Source organism: Excalfactoria chinensis, chromosome 1, assembly GCF_039878825.1.
Source record: "Excalfactoria chinensis isolate bCotChi1 chromosome 1, bCotChi1.hap2, whole genome shotgun sequence".
Taxonomy (NCBI): Eukaryota; Metazoa; Chordata; class Aves; order Galliformes; family Phasianidae; genus Excalfactoria; species Excalfactoria chinensis.
Window position 1 is genome coordinate 22,568,395 of NC_092825.1, and position 16,795 is coordinate 22,585,189.

Consider the following 16,795-nt stretch of genomic DNA (forward strand, 5'->3'; position numbering starts at 1 on the left):
TGTTTGTTTGATTGCAGGTCAAATTTGAGTTTGTTCCCTTGTCCTCATATTTCTGAGCTAGATGCAGATAGTTCTTAGTCACTGTTTACAACATTTCAGAGGAGTGGCCAGCAGGTATTATGTCAGATTCATCAAGAATGAATTCAAAGCCCTGCACGTGGGATGGAGGAACCCCTTGTGGGCATGCACAGTGAAATGCTCTGGCTGGTGAGCTGATTTTCTGAGAAGCCTCTGGGGGATTTGACAGAGATTAAATGCAACATGAGCCAGAATGGTCTTGCAGCTGAGAAGGCCAGCAGCATCCTGGGTTGCAGAGTCAAGAAGCTGAAGGGAAGAGTCCATCCCTACTTAGCTCTTGTTGGTCTGTATCTGGAGCACTGGGTCCAACTTTTGGCCTCCAAGTACTTGAGTGCATTTCTTTCTGTGGCCTCCAAGAGATCGTAGTCAACATGTGTGAGTTCAGCAGAGGCCTTCCAGGCTGATCACAGAGCATGAAACACTTTCTCTGTGAGAATAAGCTGAGGGAAATAAACTTCAAGATGTGCCAACACTCTCCCAGAACATGGAATGGATTATGAGTAAGACAAAGCCATTCCTGATTTGGCCTGGATTTGATTCTCAACATTTTTCAAAATTCCCAAACATCTGTAAATACAAGGAATCCATGTTTTCTTTCTCTGTAAAATCTCAAAACAGTATTAGCTATACATGCGTAAATCTTTCTCCTTTAGAATAAGCAGCTTAAATACTGATGTCACAGCCAATCTTTTGAACTACTTGTTAGCGGTTGCTGATATTCATTTTCCAGAATTAGTAAAGCAAATTTCTGGGGGCACATAAACTGTGTTGTTTTGTTGTGGTTTTTTTAAATCATGTTAATCTTAACGTGTCTAAAAATCTCTTTGGAACACTGCCCTTATCCTTTAATTTATTGAAAGAAATGAAAATGTTACTCCACACGTGTTAAGCAGTTGTTATAGTCTTAGGGAAGGCTTCTCAAAAGTTTTTGATTCGTCTTGGATAAGTGATGTGCTGTTTTATTTGTGTTACTTGCAGTCATTATGAATCTGTACTATATGGATAATGATCAACCTATTGAAAACAGTGTATTTTTGTTAGTAAAAGTTTATGGTTTACTGTTCACGTTTACCTATGTTGACGTGGAAATACATGATGAATTTTGTACATCACTTAATGGCTTATTTGTCAGTCTTGTACAGCTCATGTATAAGATGTCTTCCACCACTAATGGAATGAAATTAGAGTTATGTTAAAAGTTTAAAATCGCAGCAAAACTTCTGTATTTGGAAAGGTGTGACATTTCTACAGTTTAAGTTGTTTCTCCAGGTTCACGATGTGGCATATTTACTTTTTTGTCAGTGCTTTAATTCCTCAAATATTCTCTTTTAAATCCCAGATTTTCTTTGAAACAAGAAGAGGAAAAGAGACGTAGAGCTGAAATGCAATATGAAAAAACAAGAGAGCAACTAAAGAGGAAAGAGGATCAATATGCTAGAGAGACAGAGGAGAAACAACAACTTGAGTTGCGTGCAAGGAATTTAGAAACGGAATTAATAACGCTGAGACAGCTCAAGAAACAGGTATACTAAATATACATCTTCTGTTTTTCTGTTTCTTTCAAATTGATATTTTACGCTAGTATGTTCATCTTGTTTGTGAAAGAGGCATTAGATAATTATCTTGGTACATTTTGAGAGCCATTGTCCTGAAACCAGAATGAACAAACAAGTTTGTGATACCTTTTCTCATTTTTCAGAATTCTAGTTTGGTTTGTGCTTCAGGCAAAGCTGCACTTTGAGTTACTTTTCCTAATTACTACAGAACTCTGCGCGCATGTGTGTGTAGATGTACGTCTATTGATTGATTGATGGATTGATTTTTCTTCAGAAGGAAATTGCAGTTACTGTTTGTAGTACTCTTTCAAGTATGCTTACATGAATTTAAATTTAGGCCTAAATGTTACTGTTTACCTGATAATCTGTAAATTGCCTCAGTTGCCTACAATCAAGACTGAATCCAGAAAAACTCTCACCTTTATTTTTATTACAAGTTAGTGCCTTATTTAATGCGATTGAGATGATGATGTTCTCACTGTACACAACCTGCATGAATTCTTCAGTTCTCACATACAGTTTTGAGGGTCTTTTCACGGGCTCTCTTATTCACTTGTTCAGCTGGTCCATCCTCTTCTGTGTCTCACTTCATCAGTAGCCTTTGGAAGTCTCATACAACTGAATTTATCCAGCAGTATTGCTAGATTTTGGTAAACTGAAAATATATTGGACATTGATTGAAGCATTTCTAAATATTACTAGGAGAGGTGTAGACTTAAGACCTTGCAGTGAGGTGAAGTCAGTGTAATTATTGTGCTTTTGGAAATCTTACTCGTTTGTTTTATGCTGTTCTTAATATTAGTGCTCATATTGATGCATAGATGTTTTCAGATCTTTGACTGTAAGCATGTGAGCGTTCATCTCTGCTTTTAGTGTATGTATATAGATTGTTAGGAAGATAACTTGCGTTTCTACTTAAACGCGGTATGTTCCCAGAATAGTAGTTCTGGTTTGTTTGTTTTTTCTTTAGTTACAGAGATTCGTTAAGTATAAAACTTCTGTAATGTGGATTTGTGCAATGGACTTGCACTATCCTTATAACTTTCAATTCAGATAAATCTAAAGATGTTTGTTTGCAAACATGGAAAATTGATATGCAGGTCATTCTATGATTTTATGATGAATGGCTCTTACTAGAATTAATAGAATGTAAGAATGCAAAGAAGAATGAAATAGGAAGGTATTGCTAATTCTGCTTTTGCTCAAGATTCACAAGTTCAACTCTGTTACTGTAGGTTGAAGAAGAGCGTGATGAAGCACAGAGACAGCTCTCTCAGGAAAAGAGTGCTAGAGCTCTGCAAGAAGGAATTTTGAGCAACCACCTGTTGAGACAGAAGGAGCTGGAAGAAGAGACAAGAAAAACAATGCGGAATAATTCAGAAGTAAGCAGTTCTATTCCTAATTAATTTGGTTATATTTCACTGTGCTCATTCTAAAACCATAAGAAAAATAACTTTTTGTGCCTTTTGGTGGATTATCTACAGTTTATCAATATAACCTAATTTTGTTACTGTTGTCTAAAAATTCTGGATAGCAGCATCAATTCCACATAGACCTGAACTGCACGTGGAAGTAGGAAGCCACTGGAAAATAAGACATTGTGTTCCCAGTCTCTTTAGCTACCTGCTGTTCTTCACTGTATAGTTGCTCCAATCATTTCTAAGGTTTCTACCAGTGTGATGTTCAGATATCTGGAGATTTAACTCGGAAAGAAACTGTCTGAGGCTGTTTGTGATCCTACTGCTTGGCTTTTGAATTTGTTATTCTACTATCATCACTTTCTTTTTTCTATTTCTTTCATCTTTTAGCTTGATAGATTATTTTTATCTCAACCCATGAGCTCTGTTTTGTTTCCAGTTTTCTCCCTCATCCCACTTAGTGGTGAGGAGTGTGGTGCCTAGCTGCCTGATGGGTTAAACCTGAATTTATTTCCCAACTGACTATTCATTAATGTTCTTTATCACACAGGAATCTGACCCTAATGACAGAGAAAAGGATCTGCTGCACAGAAATCAGTTACTGCAAGAAGAGATTGCTATGCTGAGACTAGAACTCGATCAAGTAAAACTTGGGCACCAGGAGGATGAAGGAAAATATTTAGAGGAAAATGAGTCTTTGAAAGAAAAGAATGATGATCTTCAGAAGGAACTTAAACTGAGTGAGGAAATCTTAACACAAACAGTATTTCAGTACAATGGACAGCTGAATTTACTCAAGGCAGAATTTGCAATGCTAACTTCCAAGCTAGAACAGAAAAAAGAAAGCAAAGACAGGCTGGAAACAGAGATTGAATCATTCCATTCCCGCTTGAATGCAGTGGTTCAAGATCTCAAATGTCATCAGTCATTGAGAAGTGATCCTGAAAGAACATTTCAGAGAGAACGTGATGAATGGCTTCGTTTACAAGACAAGCTCCATCATGAGCTCTCTGATGTGCGAGACAGCAACAAGAGCTTGTCTCAGCAGCTTAGTAAAATGGAAAGAAAAGGTAATAGTCTAGAAAACGAGCTTCACCAGTTGAAAGAAACACTTCAGGAAAAAACACTGCTTTTAGAAATGACGCAAAAAGACTTAAATCAAGCCCAGTGTCAAGCGAAAGAAAATGAGCATGCGCGACAAATTGAGAAAGACCAAGTCAGTAAATTTATGATAAAGCAGGAGTCTATGCAGGAACGATTGGCCCAGCTCCAAAGTGAAAACCTTCTGCTCCGTCAGCAGCTGGAAGATTTGCAGAACAAGGGGACCATCAAAGAAAAGGTTATGAATGATGTCCAGGACAGACTTCATGAAATGTTCAACAAACTCAGAGCTGATTGTGAGAAGCAGGTTTACCTCATGGAAGAGAGAAACAAGGAATTAAATACCAAGTGTACTGATTTAAGGGAACAAGTCTTTAAATATGAGACTGACAAAGTAGAAAGAGAGGTAAGCTATACAGTTAGAAGAAATTAAAATGTTTCAATGCATAAAATGATTTTGTATTTCTAAAGCACATCAGGCATAAGTTATACACATAGGACCAAATCATGTTGTTTTGTTGTGCTTCACTGTTTTTTCTCTTAGAATTAAGGAGGATCGGTAAATGGATGAATTGTATAATATGGTCAGTTTAAAGGAGTAAAGTCAAGTTTCATGTTTTTCCTCATGTTCTTCTGTTTCCTTAGGGTGTGATCAGACAGCTGCAGCAGGAGCTTGCTGATGCTCTTAAAAAGCAGTCTATGTCAGAAGCTTCCCTTGAAGTTACTACACGCTACCGCAGTGACCTTGAGGAAGACAAATTGCGCTTGCAAAAGGAATTGGACAGGATGAAAACCAAGGTACAGAGATGATGACCTGGTGTCTCAGCAGGTTATTGCTTTTCTTTTGGCCAAGTATGGATTCTGATTTCTGAGAAAAAGTAGAAATACCGGACAGCTGAATTTGAGTTTTTCTTTTTTGTTCTCTATGAGAGCTGTGTTTTTTGGGTTTTTTTTTCTGAAATATCTACTATAATAATGTACTATTGAGCTGTGAAATCACTTTAGGAAATGGATGAGGTTTTTTGGTTAGTATTTTTGATAGAATAGCAAACAAGTAGTTACAGTATGTCACTAGTCACTGAGAAGGTAGGATTGGCAGTGTCAATGCTCATAATGGTGTTATAGAAAATCCTTTGTACAGATGGGAGAGGCCAGTGTCACAGATGATGAAATATCATCTGTTACTGTTCATTTGCTAAGAGAAATGAAGGCTTGAACGATTTGGAAACGATTCCAGTACTTTGGGTAGAGGGTTTATGTAGATCCACGCAGTATTCAAATTTCTCAGCGCTCACTGAGTTCTCTGTACTGAACCTAACCTGGCTGCTGAGGATTCTCACTGCTATTTTACAGTTACAGGAATCTGAAGAACAGCGTATTCAGTCTGAGCATTGTGTTCATGACTTGAAGACTGTCCTAGATAGTAAGGAAAGAGAAGTATCAGCTTCTACACAGAAACTGCAGGACCTTCTGTTAGCAGCTTCTGGAACCAGTACTACCATAAAACAACTGGAAGAACACGTGCAGCGGTAAGAAAACAGGAGAGTGAAGCAAGGTTTTGCTTTCTGGGATTCTCTGAAAACGTCAGGATTGTCTTGTTGCATCATCATGGTAATACATGATTTTGGAAGAAGCTTTTGCTTTAAATTGCATTCTTTTACACCATTCTTTTGCAGTGTGTGCTCTTATGGATTTCTCTAATAAGATCTGTGTTTCTCTTTAAGTCTTGAAATTGAAAATGCCAGATTGGAAGCTGCAGCCAAACAACAGACCAAGAGAATTGAAGCTCTTCAGAAGGACATGCAAGCCTCAGCCTCAGTAAGCCAGTCAAACTTTTTTTTATTTATTTATTTTTTAATTTTTCTGAGCCTATTTAGATAATTTTCATGGGGAAGTTATATGGTTTTCCTGGGGAGCATAGGGGAGCTGAGTCAGCTGAGCTGTGGTGTGACTGTAGGGTACTCTGAAAATCCTGCTGGTCCATTCTCCAGTTTTGAGAGTTTTCCCATAATAATATATCAAGTCTTACTTAACCCTATATATATACATATATATATATATGGTGAGGTTTTGACACTAGTGTGCTGGTTTAAATATTTCATTCTTTGTACCAGTCGTGGCATTAAATGGCAGATGCATATTGGGATGTGTACCTTGAAAGGCTTTCTGCAGGTTTCTTCAGGGAAACTTTACGTGTGTGACGGTTCCAAGAGCTTCATGCCAGAGGCCTGTCTGACATCATCAGGCTGTGGGACAAGAATTATCTTCCCCAGAGATTTTGCTGTGTGGAATTGCTTTTCCTTTTGCTGCTCGATGTGTATTTGTTTCTTTGAAGTGGTAAAGAGGAATCCCTGTGGTATTATTTGCAGAGCTTGGTGAAAGGCTTGCAACTTGCCCCTATTCAGTGGTATTACCATAAGTAAGGTGATTGGTAATAGAATAAATAAGATTATTTCACCTGTGGTTTATATGAGGCAAATTATTTTTGTATTCTATCTAAACAATGAACTCGGGCCTTGTTATACCTGTGGATGTTAATTAATGTTGAAGAGATTCTGAAAATAACTATACATGAAAGTTGAACTTTGTGCTGTACCGACACTGGCAGATGAAGAAAGAAGTGCTCACTCTTCCCCCTTGGTTAAGAAAGCGTGGTTTTCAAATGTATGGTGGATGGGAGAAGGTACTTTGTATGTTCATTGTTAGAGTTAGGGTAGTATGGTTAGCTTGTGGTTGGACTTGAAAATCTTTTCCAACCTGAGCAATTCTATGATCCTGCGATTGGAGATTCTTTGTATTCTACATAGTTCCCTCCTTGAAGCCAAATGGCAGAGGTGATATTTGCTAACAGTTTTATCATAGCATTGCTATTTCTCATGACTAATGACAAGGGTAGGTATGAAAAGAGTCAGGAGATGGAAAGATATACGTAAATTTGATTTTTGATAATGAAATGTGAACTTCAGTCTACAAAGACAGTGTCTTCTTCCTTCTTTTGATGCTTTCTTAGGTTCATGATCGCCTAGAGGACTTGATAACTGGCTTACGAACAGTACAGACAGCTGCAAATGAATACCAACATCAGCAGGTATTTCAATGAGTTCTGCAAAGAACTGGTTTAGTCTTTTTATTTCTTGCGTGTGGGTAATTGATTGGAAAGATTGGGTGTGCTGTAAAGTACAAATAAAGTGACAAAATAAGTTTCAGGGCAAGACACCTTCGGGGTAAAGTTTGTAAATCTCCACCTTTCCCTGCTGCCTTTTCTATCTTTGCAGTAGTATGCAAATGTTTGTGTTAATCAGCATGATTCTTCTGATGGATAGGATGGACAATGTCAGCAGGAGGGAGATGTGTGGTTGAGAGCTGGGAGGGGAAACTGGACATGGGAAATCTGTTTTATCTTCAGAGTTTTGTCATAGTTTCCACCTGAGCTCATTAGATTCTTTTTCCATTTGTGAATATGTGTTGGTACTGTACTGCCCCACAGGGGGCTGAGGTAAGGAAAGGACAACTAGGTGAAGTGATGCTGTGCAGTCAGTGGCAGGCAGCTGGGAAGTAGCTGGTGTACATGCATGGCTTAGCATCTTGTGTAACCTTGGAATATTCTTTAATTAGTTTGCTGTTGGAAAATTAAGCTGCTGTAGGGAGAATAAGAAGGATCTAGTAGAAGGGAAAAGCTGTTGATTATCTGCCCCAGAAAAGACTGAGTTCTTTTCCAGGTTCCTTTTCTGTTGTCTTCTTTTGGTGACATACCATTTAGAAGGTTTTTAGCATTTTTAACACTTCTGTATTTTACCTACGCATTGTCACATACTGAGAGCCGACATTTAACATATTCTGTAAGGACACATGAGGAAGTTTTATGAGTTTGTTGTATAAGCCGTTAAGCTCAGGTTTTTATGTCCTTCTGTAGGTCAGGGAGGTCTCTTTTTTTCTTAAAATGTACTATCCGAAGCATGTAGGCAACTTTCATTCTTTACACAGCGAACTGAATAAGCAAACTTGTTTACACACAAATGCATCTTATGATGCAAATCTTTGCTCCTTTGTGTAAAAGGACAAGTAACATTGCTGTTCTGAAAACATTTTCTGCTCTGAGAAGATCTGCAGTTATTTCACAGTCAGTGAGTGTAGGGAATTTTAACTGGTGGGCACAATTATAAATGTAGTCATTTTTGTATCATTATGAAATCTGGAGAATTTTATGAAGAAAACTGTGGGGTAATGTTGTATGTGTGTCTTCTTATCTCCAAAAGATGTAACCTCATTTTTTCGTATAGAGAGCATTCACTTTTTCCACTAGCATTAACTGCTGTTCTTGACGGTGCTTCTCAAGGCGTCTTTTCTAAACTCTGCGTAACATTCACTATAGATCCTTAGTGGTGAGAGCTTAGCCCTGCCTCCATTTGAGTTGCTAGTTTATAACGCAGTTCATGTGCAGTGTTGTCTCTCTGGTTATCTTGGCATTCCCTTTGTTATTGTTGTTTCCGTAGATGCAAAATCAGAATATGTTGGCTATGGCCTCAAAAGACTCACGCATGATGTGGGAGGAAGAACTGAAGTCAAGAGCCCACCTTGAAGGTCGTCTTGCTCAACTTAGTAGGGAAAAAGCTGAGCTCTTAGAACAGGTGAGCCCAGAACACAGTCCCTAACACCTAGCCAATACCCAGAGCAATGCTGACATTTTCTGGAGTTCTTACATACTCTGATTTTATATCCCCGCTTCTCAGGCCCTGAGTGCTGTTGTGCTCTGGGAGTCAGGAAGGAATTGAATAAAAGCCAACAGAGTTGTGCTATCAGGAAGACAGTGTGGTTTGATACCAGTTGAGCACATGGAGCAAGGCAGCAGTACCTGTGCTCCTTATTTGATTTCCTTCTGGTTATTGTCTGACCCCTTGATTTCCGAGCAGGATTAAAACACCCCTTATTTTCAGTGCAGTGTATGGAACTGCTGCATGTTTTCAGAATAACAGGAGCTTAAAACCCTTGCAGAATAAATAAGGTACAAGTGCAAACTACAGAACTAGTTGCCAGCTGTCCAGTGGTTTGTCTGAATAAACACCACGAGGAACAGCACCTAAGGTAGTAAATACCCAGAAATAAGATATGGAGGTAATGACTGAGAAGACACTGATGAATTCCAGAAAAGCAGACTCTTCCACAAGAGCCTGCTGGTCGTTGGAGATTCCATGAATGCTGTAGAGTGTGCAGTGTTCTCCAGGGCTGTGGCTACCTGTGCAAGCTGACCTATTAGCAGAGGAACTGCAGAAGCTGTTCTCTAGCATCTTTTTTCCAGGTTTTTGGGACAAAGTCCAATAAGGGGGCGCAGGGGCATTAATTGGAATCCCTAGGTATTGGCCTGCTTGTGTGAAACCTGAAGTGATTTAAATGTTCACAAGAATCCTGTGCCTCAGTGTTCTGCTGAACGTGGCAAAGGGATGGATATGTGCTATCTGCAGTTGCTATGTGTACTGTCCCGTGCTGAGTGTGTCATGTATTTTTGTTTGTTTGTTTTTTGAAAGTGTGAAAATGAAAGAAAGAAAGTGAAGAAGCTGATAGAATTGAAACGACCAGTTGAAGCACGTCTTGACCAGGAAATGGAAAGAAATACTGAACTGCAGAAGGAATGTCACAGGTATGGTTCACTAGTACTAGAGAAAGAGAGCTCGTGTAGGTTAGAAGTCAGGCTTTAAGGAACTTGACTATAAAAGCAGGTGTGTTTATCCCTCTGAACAAATTCAGATCTCACATCAGTTCTTGCAAGGCAGTTCTGGTACGTGAGTCTATGGTTTTCTGTAGCTGCCATAAGAAGAGCAAATGCAGGCTTCCCTGCACTTCTGGGAGGGAGGTCTTTTTTTCCTCTGTTGAGGTGAAATTTGGACCCTCCAGGTGACCTATTGCGTTGAAATGCTGGATTTTCTTAATAACTTTTGGTCTGTTGAGCATGTTAAAAATGAAGCAAGCCATAGCTATGCTTTCCACGTACAAGCGTGACAAATAGATACATAGTTCTTTTGCTTATTTTCTTTACTGATTTCTTGTGCAGGTACAAGAGGCTTCTGAACAGAGCTGGGAAGAAACTAAGGATGCATGAGGCCAAAGAAAGAGAGTCCCAGTTTAATTTCCAGGGAGAAATGAAGAACAGGTATTCTGAAATGGTGAATGAAGTTGGCAAATTAAGAACAAAGGCAAGTTCTTGTTGTTTCTTTTTGGGTTTTTTTTGTTTGGGTCATGTTAATTTCTAGAGACTTGTAATATTCTTTTCAGTAGCTATAGAAAAGTTCTATTTCTGAGAGAGAAAACTGGCTTCACAGTTGACCTTGGAGACTACTGAAACATCTCATATTTCGTCCATATTCTTTCAACCAGACACTGGATTTGACCTAGAGAGAAAACACCTTCCTTTACCACTGCTGTGGAAGCTGCTTTTCAAAGCACTGTTTACAAAGCTTCCAAGAGCAAAGGCAGGAGGAGTACTGTGCCCAGTTAACTCCGTACTGGAACATTCCCCCTGAAGCATGATAGGCATTCTTTCTGCTACCTGGGTAGAGTTGTTGGATTTCCATCGAGCAGTAGAGCAGTGCACAAAAGAATGGCCCTAGTGCCTTTCAGCACACTCCCATAAGTGAAATTCTGCTAGTTTGCTACTTGCTGATCTTTCACTTGCTGCAGAAGAACTGAGGAAGGTTGGAAATTGAGGAATCCTATTGGCAAGAACTTAAAAGTTGTTGTTCTTTTAAAAGATGATCTTGTCTTTCCTTTCATTCAGGTACTGAGTCAGCAGATGACAGTTACAGACTTGATGGTCTTCCCCTTCATAAATATTCAGAGAATAATTTTATACCCCTCTAAGTTCATTTTATTACTGTCTATAGGTTACTGAACTTTCTCAGCAGCTGGATTTAGAGTCTAAAAAATGCATCCAGCTGGAGGGACAAAACCAGGATTTGCGAGAAGAGCTGTCTGCTCTACGTGGGAACCATGAAAAACTGGAGAAGAGCAAATGCCAGCTGGAGGAAGAGGTGGCAAACCTCAGACATCATTTGGAGGCTAATATGGTGACTCGCAACCAAATAGAACAGTACAAGAAGGAAATGGAAGAACGAGCCGGACAAGAAATCAGACAAAAACTACAAGAAGTCAATTTGTTTTTGCAGGTAAATGAATTTGTTGTGTGTGTCTGTAGTTTTTATTATGTAGCTTCTTTTTGTCCTTTCTTGTTCGTATTTGGTTTTTTTGTGTTAGTGCCATACTTCTGTCCTTCCCGAAGGGAAGTGGAAGAATGGAATGTTGTTGGGCAGAAGTGCTTTTGTGTGTGTAATTTGCCTGCAGGTCCCCAAGCTGATAGCCTTCCCTTGGCAGACTTCTGTTTTGCATCTGGTCATCTTGTTATTGCTGTTCATCACATGAATACTATAACTTAGAGATGGCTTGGCCATACGTACAGGTTGTGTACATTGTACAATCATTGTACAGGATAAAATGCTCAGAGAAGAAGTCATTGAAGTTACCATGGGGCAGAAAGAGTGGGGATGGGATTCTCATGATTTCTTTGTAGAATCCTTTTTGTGTGCCCTGTCCTACAGCCATAGCGTTCTTTGAGTAGCTGCTCTCATAAGTACTATTGCTAAGGGCAGATCTCTGTCTGGATGAAAACAGTTATTCAACATGTTGGTTCCAGGGTTCCGCCTTGATTGCTGATGGCAGTGAGGAGGTCCAGTTGTCTCAGCTGAGTAAAACTGGGCCCTTTAAATTGGTTATGGGCAACTGTATGGGGAGAGGCAGTTCACTTTTTCTTTGCAAAGGCTGAAATTGTATTATCTGCTTCAGACACAGGCAGCCTCCCAGGACAGGTTAGAACAAATCAGAGACAGTCATCATACCTCACTGAGAAACCAACTAAAGCGCAGAATTAAAGATCTCGAATTTGTGTTGGACAGAATAAAAAATACTCAAGACAATATTTTTCAAAAAGAATCCATGCAGGCAGAAGTGGAAAAATACAAAGAATTGCATCGGGAAGAAATGAAAATTAGAAAAAGCCTAGCAAATAAGCTGAAAAGGTAAGTGCGTGCTTTTTTGGAATGGTAACAAGACATGAAGTAGCAATAGCTTGCATGAAAAACCTTGTGCTTTTTTCTTCCTAAAATCCTTTTTCTGTGTCTTGTCAGTACTATGGATGTAAGCGTAACCCTCTAACACCTTTCCCCTTTAATTTTGGAACCACCATCATTTCACTTCTATGTGTTCTAGCAGTCATGCCGCTAGTCATGGCATCATTAGCCTGTGTTTGAAGTCGATAGCAGTTTAACACGTGGCCTTTGGGCCCCTCTCATTTTGGACTTCTAATGCCTTCTCTTTTCAAAAGCTGAATAGTAGTCAAACACCTGGAAGAAGTGACTCTGCAAAAATATTACCAAAGATAATTCTTTGTGTGTTTTTAAATGTTTCAGAACCAGTGAGAGACTAGCGGAAGCCAATGCTAAGCTCCTAGAGGAGCGCCACAGAAGCAAATCTTTAATTGCCAGCAGCATTGTAAATGGAGGGCTTTCTGCAAGTCCAGGTCTCTATTCTACTGAACTGGGATATCTTGGCAACAGTTCATCAATAAACAGAAGTCTCAGCCTAGGTGGATGCTTCCTGGACACAGCTGGGAATGCGTTATCATCAAGAAACAAGGTTGAAGTCTACATGGGTAAGGTAAGCATTGTGAAATACTCTTCAGTGGTGAAGACTTCAGGTCATTAAGATTGTACAGAATTCCTAGAGTGCCCAGACACCAAAAATACTGGCATCTATTGATGAACTATCTAACTATATATACATAACTATGTACTTATATAAGGGTTTAGTTGTTTTTGTTTTTTTTTTCAACTAGAGAAAGTTTAATAAGCGGTGCTGTGGCATTGGAAGTTCCCAGCTAAGCTGTTTATTAAACTTTAATGTATAGCATGTGTATAAGTGTATGACATACTTGAAATGGATAACTTTGACATCTTTGCTCAGCCCATCAGACATCTCTGGTCAAGCCACGTATTTTTTTTCCTTACTGATCTTCTTTTTAGTTTCTTTTAGTACATTAATACTAACTAAGACATCCTTTAAAACTAGGATGATGTGATTGCTTTGCTTCTTACTATACAGTCTGCTGTGGGATGCATGCTGTGCCTAGGAAACATTTCTTTTTGTGCTACTGCTATGTATTATTATCTTCAAGTCTTCACAGCTTATAATATTTTGCAGCAATTTATACACGATTGCAACTTCTGCAATAGCTCTGAAGTACTTTGCCAGTTGTGCTGCTTAGTACTTGGCCTGTTCACCAGGCTGCTTAAAAAGACAAGAGTTTACCTGACTCTGAGCCTTGTCTTTGCTTCAGTTATACCACAGACTTTTCCAGCAATCTGTTACCTTCAATTGGGAAAAAACAAAACAAAAAAAAAAAAACCACCTCTGTATTGTCATTAAATTCAAACTAAGCACTGCCTTCTTGGATGGAGGAGATTACAAGTAAAGCTCATAATAACTGGGAACTAAGTAACTTAAATTGCAGTTTGCCTCGTGTAGTCATCTTGCACTTTTATTTTTATTTAAAACTCTCTGCACATTTGGTGTTTTTCAAAGTAAGGGAGGTTATCTGAAGTAAAGTGTGAGCATCTCCTGGGAAAAGGAAGCTCGTGTAGATTTTGGCTTTGATTTGTGCAAAAGCTTTGATGTAGCTTCAAGGACAAGAAGCTGAAAATACTTCACCCCACCGTTATTCAAAATGCTGGTATCAATTACTTTGTCCATGCAACTGTTTGAAGAAACAAATTGCACCGGTTACAAACAAGAGAAAGAAATGCAGCTCTGAAAAGTGGGTGCAGGAAATAATGGTGAATTCTGCTAGCTGCAACCAGCGTGAGTGCATGGATTCATGAAACCAGTTTTCCTACTGGTAGCATAAGAAAGGGAACACCTACTTCCCATTCCATCTCAGTTTCAGTTTCCTTTCTGATTTTATTTCCTGTCTGCACTCCTGATTTGTAGCAGTCTTACGAATTTCCTCTCTTTTGACTTCTGCCTGTTCCTCTTGTTCTTTTACTTGGCACCACTAGCTCTGTCTTCTTTATACTGCATCGCACAATCAGATAATTACACCTGTAGGTGAGACCACGAGCCTTCTCCAGGCTGAACAGTCCTGGTGCTCTCAGCCTCTCCACATAAGCCACATGCTCCGAGCACTTAACTGTATTTGCTAATGACATAAGTCTGGAAGCTACATGCTGTCTGTTTTGACAGTTACTTCTATGTGTTAAAGACCTGATGGAAAATAATGCAGGAGTCACAAGAGCTGGCTGCTCTTCAGGGATGCCCCCCTCGAAGCACAAGAGGTCTCCATTCCTCTGAATAAGGAAGTTGGCAGGCGAGGAAGGAAACCGTCATGGCTCAGCAAGGACCTGCTGAGAGAAGTGAGGGCGAAGAAAGGGGTGTACAAGCTCTGTAAACAAGGCTGTGTCACCTGGGAAGAATACAGGGCTGCCGTCCGGACTTGCAGACGTGGGATCAGGGAAGCCAAGGCGCAGGCAGAACTGAACGTGGCAAGGGACATGAAAAACAATAAGAAAACCTTCTACAGGTACATTGGCCAAAAGAGACAGGCCAAAATGGGCGTACCTACTTTGGTAGAAAGGGTCCAGAGGAGGGCCACAAAGATGATCAGGGGCCTGGAGCACCTCCCCTATGAGGACAGGCTGAGGGAGTTAGGCTTGTTCAGCCTGGAGAAGAGAAGGCTGCGGGGTGACCTCATTGCAGCCTTTCAATACCTGAAGGGAACCTACACCCAGGAGGGGAGTAAACTCTTTGAAAGGGCTGACAATAGCAGGACTAGGGGAAATGGATCCAAGATGAAGGAGGGAAGATTTAGGTTGGATGTTAGGGGGAAGTTCTTTACTAGGAGAGTGGTTAGGCCCTGGAACAGGCTGCCCAGGGAGGTTGTGGATGCCCCGTCCATGGAGGTGTTCAAGGCCGGGTTGGATGGGGCCCTGGGCAACCTGATCTAGTAAATGTGTATATTTGGTGGCCCTGCTAGGCAGGGGGGTTGGAACTACATGATCCTTGAGGTCCCTTCTAACCCGGGTCATTCTGTGATTCTGTGAAATGTAAAGGATCGCGTACGTGTTTGGACTGTAGCGCTTTAAAGGGTCTCATTTCTCCTTATGAAAACTTTGCATTCAGAATAAATGACAGTAAATAAACAGCTCCTGGGGGAGCGAGGGGTAAATGCTCCTTCCTAGCGATCCAAGTTGGTTTCTGTTACTTAATAAAATGTGCAGTGTTATTTATAATGCATGTGTTATTTCTAATTCTAGATACAGAAGGAACTGGATGAAAAAATCAGTAAAGAACTTGAACAAGGTAACGTGCTTCTCTGACATCAGTGTTTTTAAGGAAGATGATGACTGTTTGTAACTTCTACGTAATTACTTTCAGAAGTTGTCAAGATTTGTGCTGTTTGAAGCACAGGTTTTTTTTAACTCTAAAAACTCTAATGGAAAACTTCCTGCTAACCAATATACTCTTCAGAATGTTCTGCTGCTACTTTTGAGAGAAAGCACAGGGAGCAAACCATCTCCCCCACACAGATACATTGGCTTAAGTTGAAGTCACCTTTCATCCTCAGGCACAAACATCAAATGTAAAAAAAAGCCCGGAAATCAGATTTTTTAGACTTCTGTCACTACTTCTGTTTCTGCATACATTCATTGCGTTCAGCACTTCAAGTATGCCGTATACATTTTCTGGTGTTCTTGATTTTTGCTCTCTCTCTTTTTCATTGCTTTTGCTTGTACCTGACATGTTGTCGTACTTGTCTTTGGACAACGAAGAATCAGTGGAAAAGATAGCCTTTATTTAGGTAAAAATCATTCAGTAATGTATAGGCAAGCACAGCATAAATTGATTGCTTTTAATATGCTGTGTAAAGTCTGTTCTATAATACAAGGCCAGGTCTTCAGAGAAGAATTCGTACTGTTTCCTAATTCTCATTCTGCCAGAGTCACTGCTGCTGTGCCTAGAGTTATTTTGAAGCAGGAAGCCCTTGAGAGTCCAGCTGTTGCTTCACAGCTCTTCCAATTTCCTTGAATAGGCAGAAACCCACTGCCATGTGCCCATTTGCATTTTCAAACATAATTACATGTGTAGTAGGAGCCGTAGTAGTTGCTTGGTCTGGGGATCTTGTCTAGAAAAGGTTGATGGATGGAAGTACAGAAAATCTTTTTCTACTTTCATTGAAGATGTGTTTCCGTGGTGGAAAGAGAGTTTAGCCAGGGAAAGTTAAGATATAGTTGGGTGGAGAGTGGCTTGAGAACAGCCCCGAGGAGAAGGATTTGCAGGTGTCAGTTGATGAAAGACTCAGCAGTGGAGTGTGTGCTTGTAGTCCAGAAGGCCAACCATGTCATGGGTCGCATCAAGAGAAGTGTGACCAGCAGGAAGAGGGAGGTGATTCTGCCTCTCTGCTCTGCTCTCGTGAGACTCCACATGCAGTATCGTGTCCAGTTCTGGAACCTCCAGCACAAGGAGGACATGGAGTTGTTGGAGAGGGTCCAGAGGAGGGCCATGGAGATGGTCAGAGGGCTGGAGCACCTCCTCTAAAGGAATGGG

At 40.1% G+C, this 16,795-nt stretch overlaps 1 protein-coding gene across 21 annotated transcripts in view; it reads left to right on the forward strand.

Moving 5' to 3' along the window:
- The window catches only part of LOC140260438 (uncharacterized), a 93,531-nt gene that overhangs the window by 34,105 nt on the left and 42,631 nt on the right, over positions 1-16,795 (forward strand). For 20 of the 21 annotated variants that reach the window (XM_072353015.1, XM_072352853.1, XM_072353348.1 and 17 more), the window contains 14 exons: positions 1,418-1,601; positions 2,870-3,016; positions 3,603-4,559; positions 4,799-4,951; positions 5,507-5,682; positions 5,878-5,971; positions 7,164-7,241; positions 8,647-8,781; positions 9,676-9,788; positions 10,200-10,341; positions 11,029-11,310; positions 11,984-12,216; positions 12,607-12,853; positions 15,505-15,550. In XM_072353015.1, coding sequence (XP_072209116.1) covers positions 1,418-1,601; positions 2,870-3,016; positions 3,603-4,559; positions 4,799-4,951; positions 5,507-5,682; positions 5,878-5,971; positions 7,164-7,241; positions 8,647-8,781; positions 9,676-9,788; positions 10,200-10,341; positions 11,029-11,310; positions 11,984-12,216; positions 12,607-12,853; positions 15,505-15,550 — 2,987 coding nt within the window. The remainder of the gene's footprint in view (positions 1-1,417; positions 1,602-2,869; positions 3,017-3,602; positions 4,560-4,798; positions 4,952-5,506; positions 5,683-5,877; positions 5,972-7,163; positions 7,242-8,646; positions 8,782-9,675; positions 9,789-10,199; positions 10,342-11,028; positions 11,311-11,983; positions 12,217-12,606; positions 12,854-15,504; positions 15,551-16,795) is intronic. The other variant, XM_072352931.1, reaches the window with a different exon arrangement.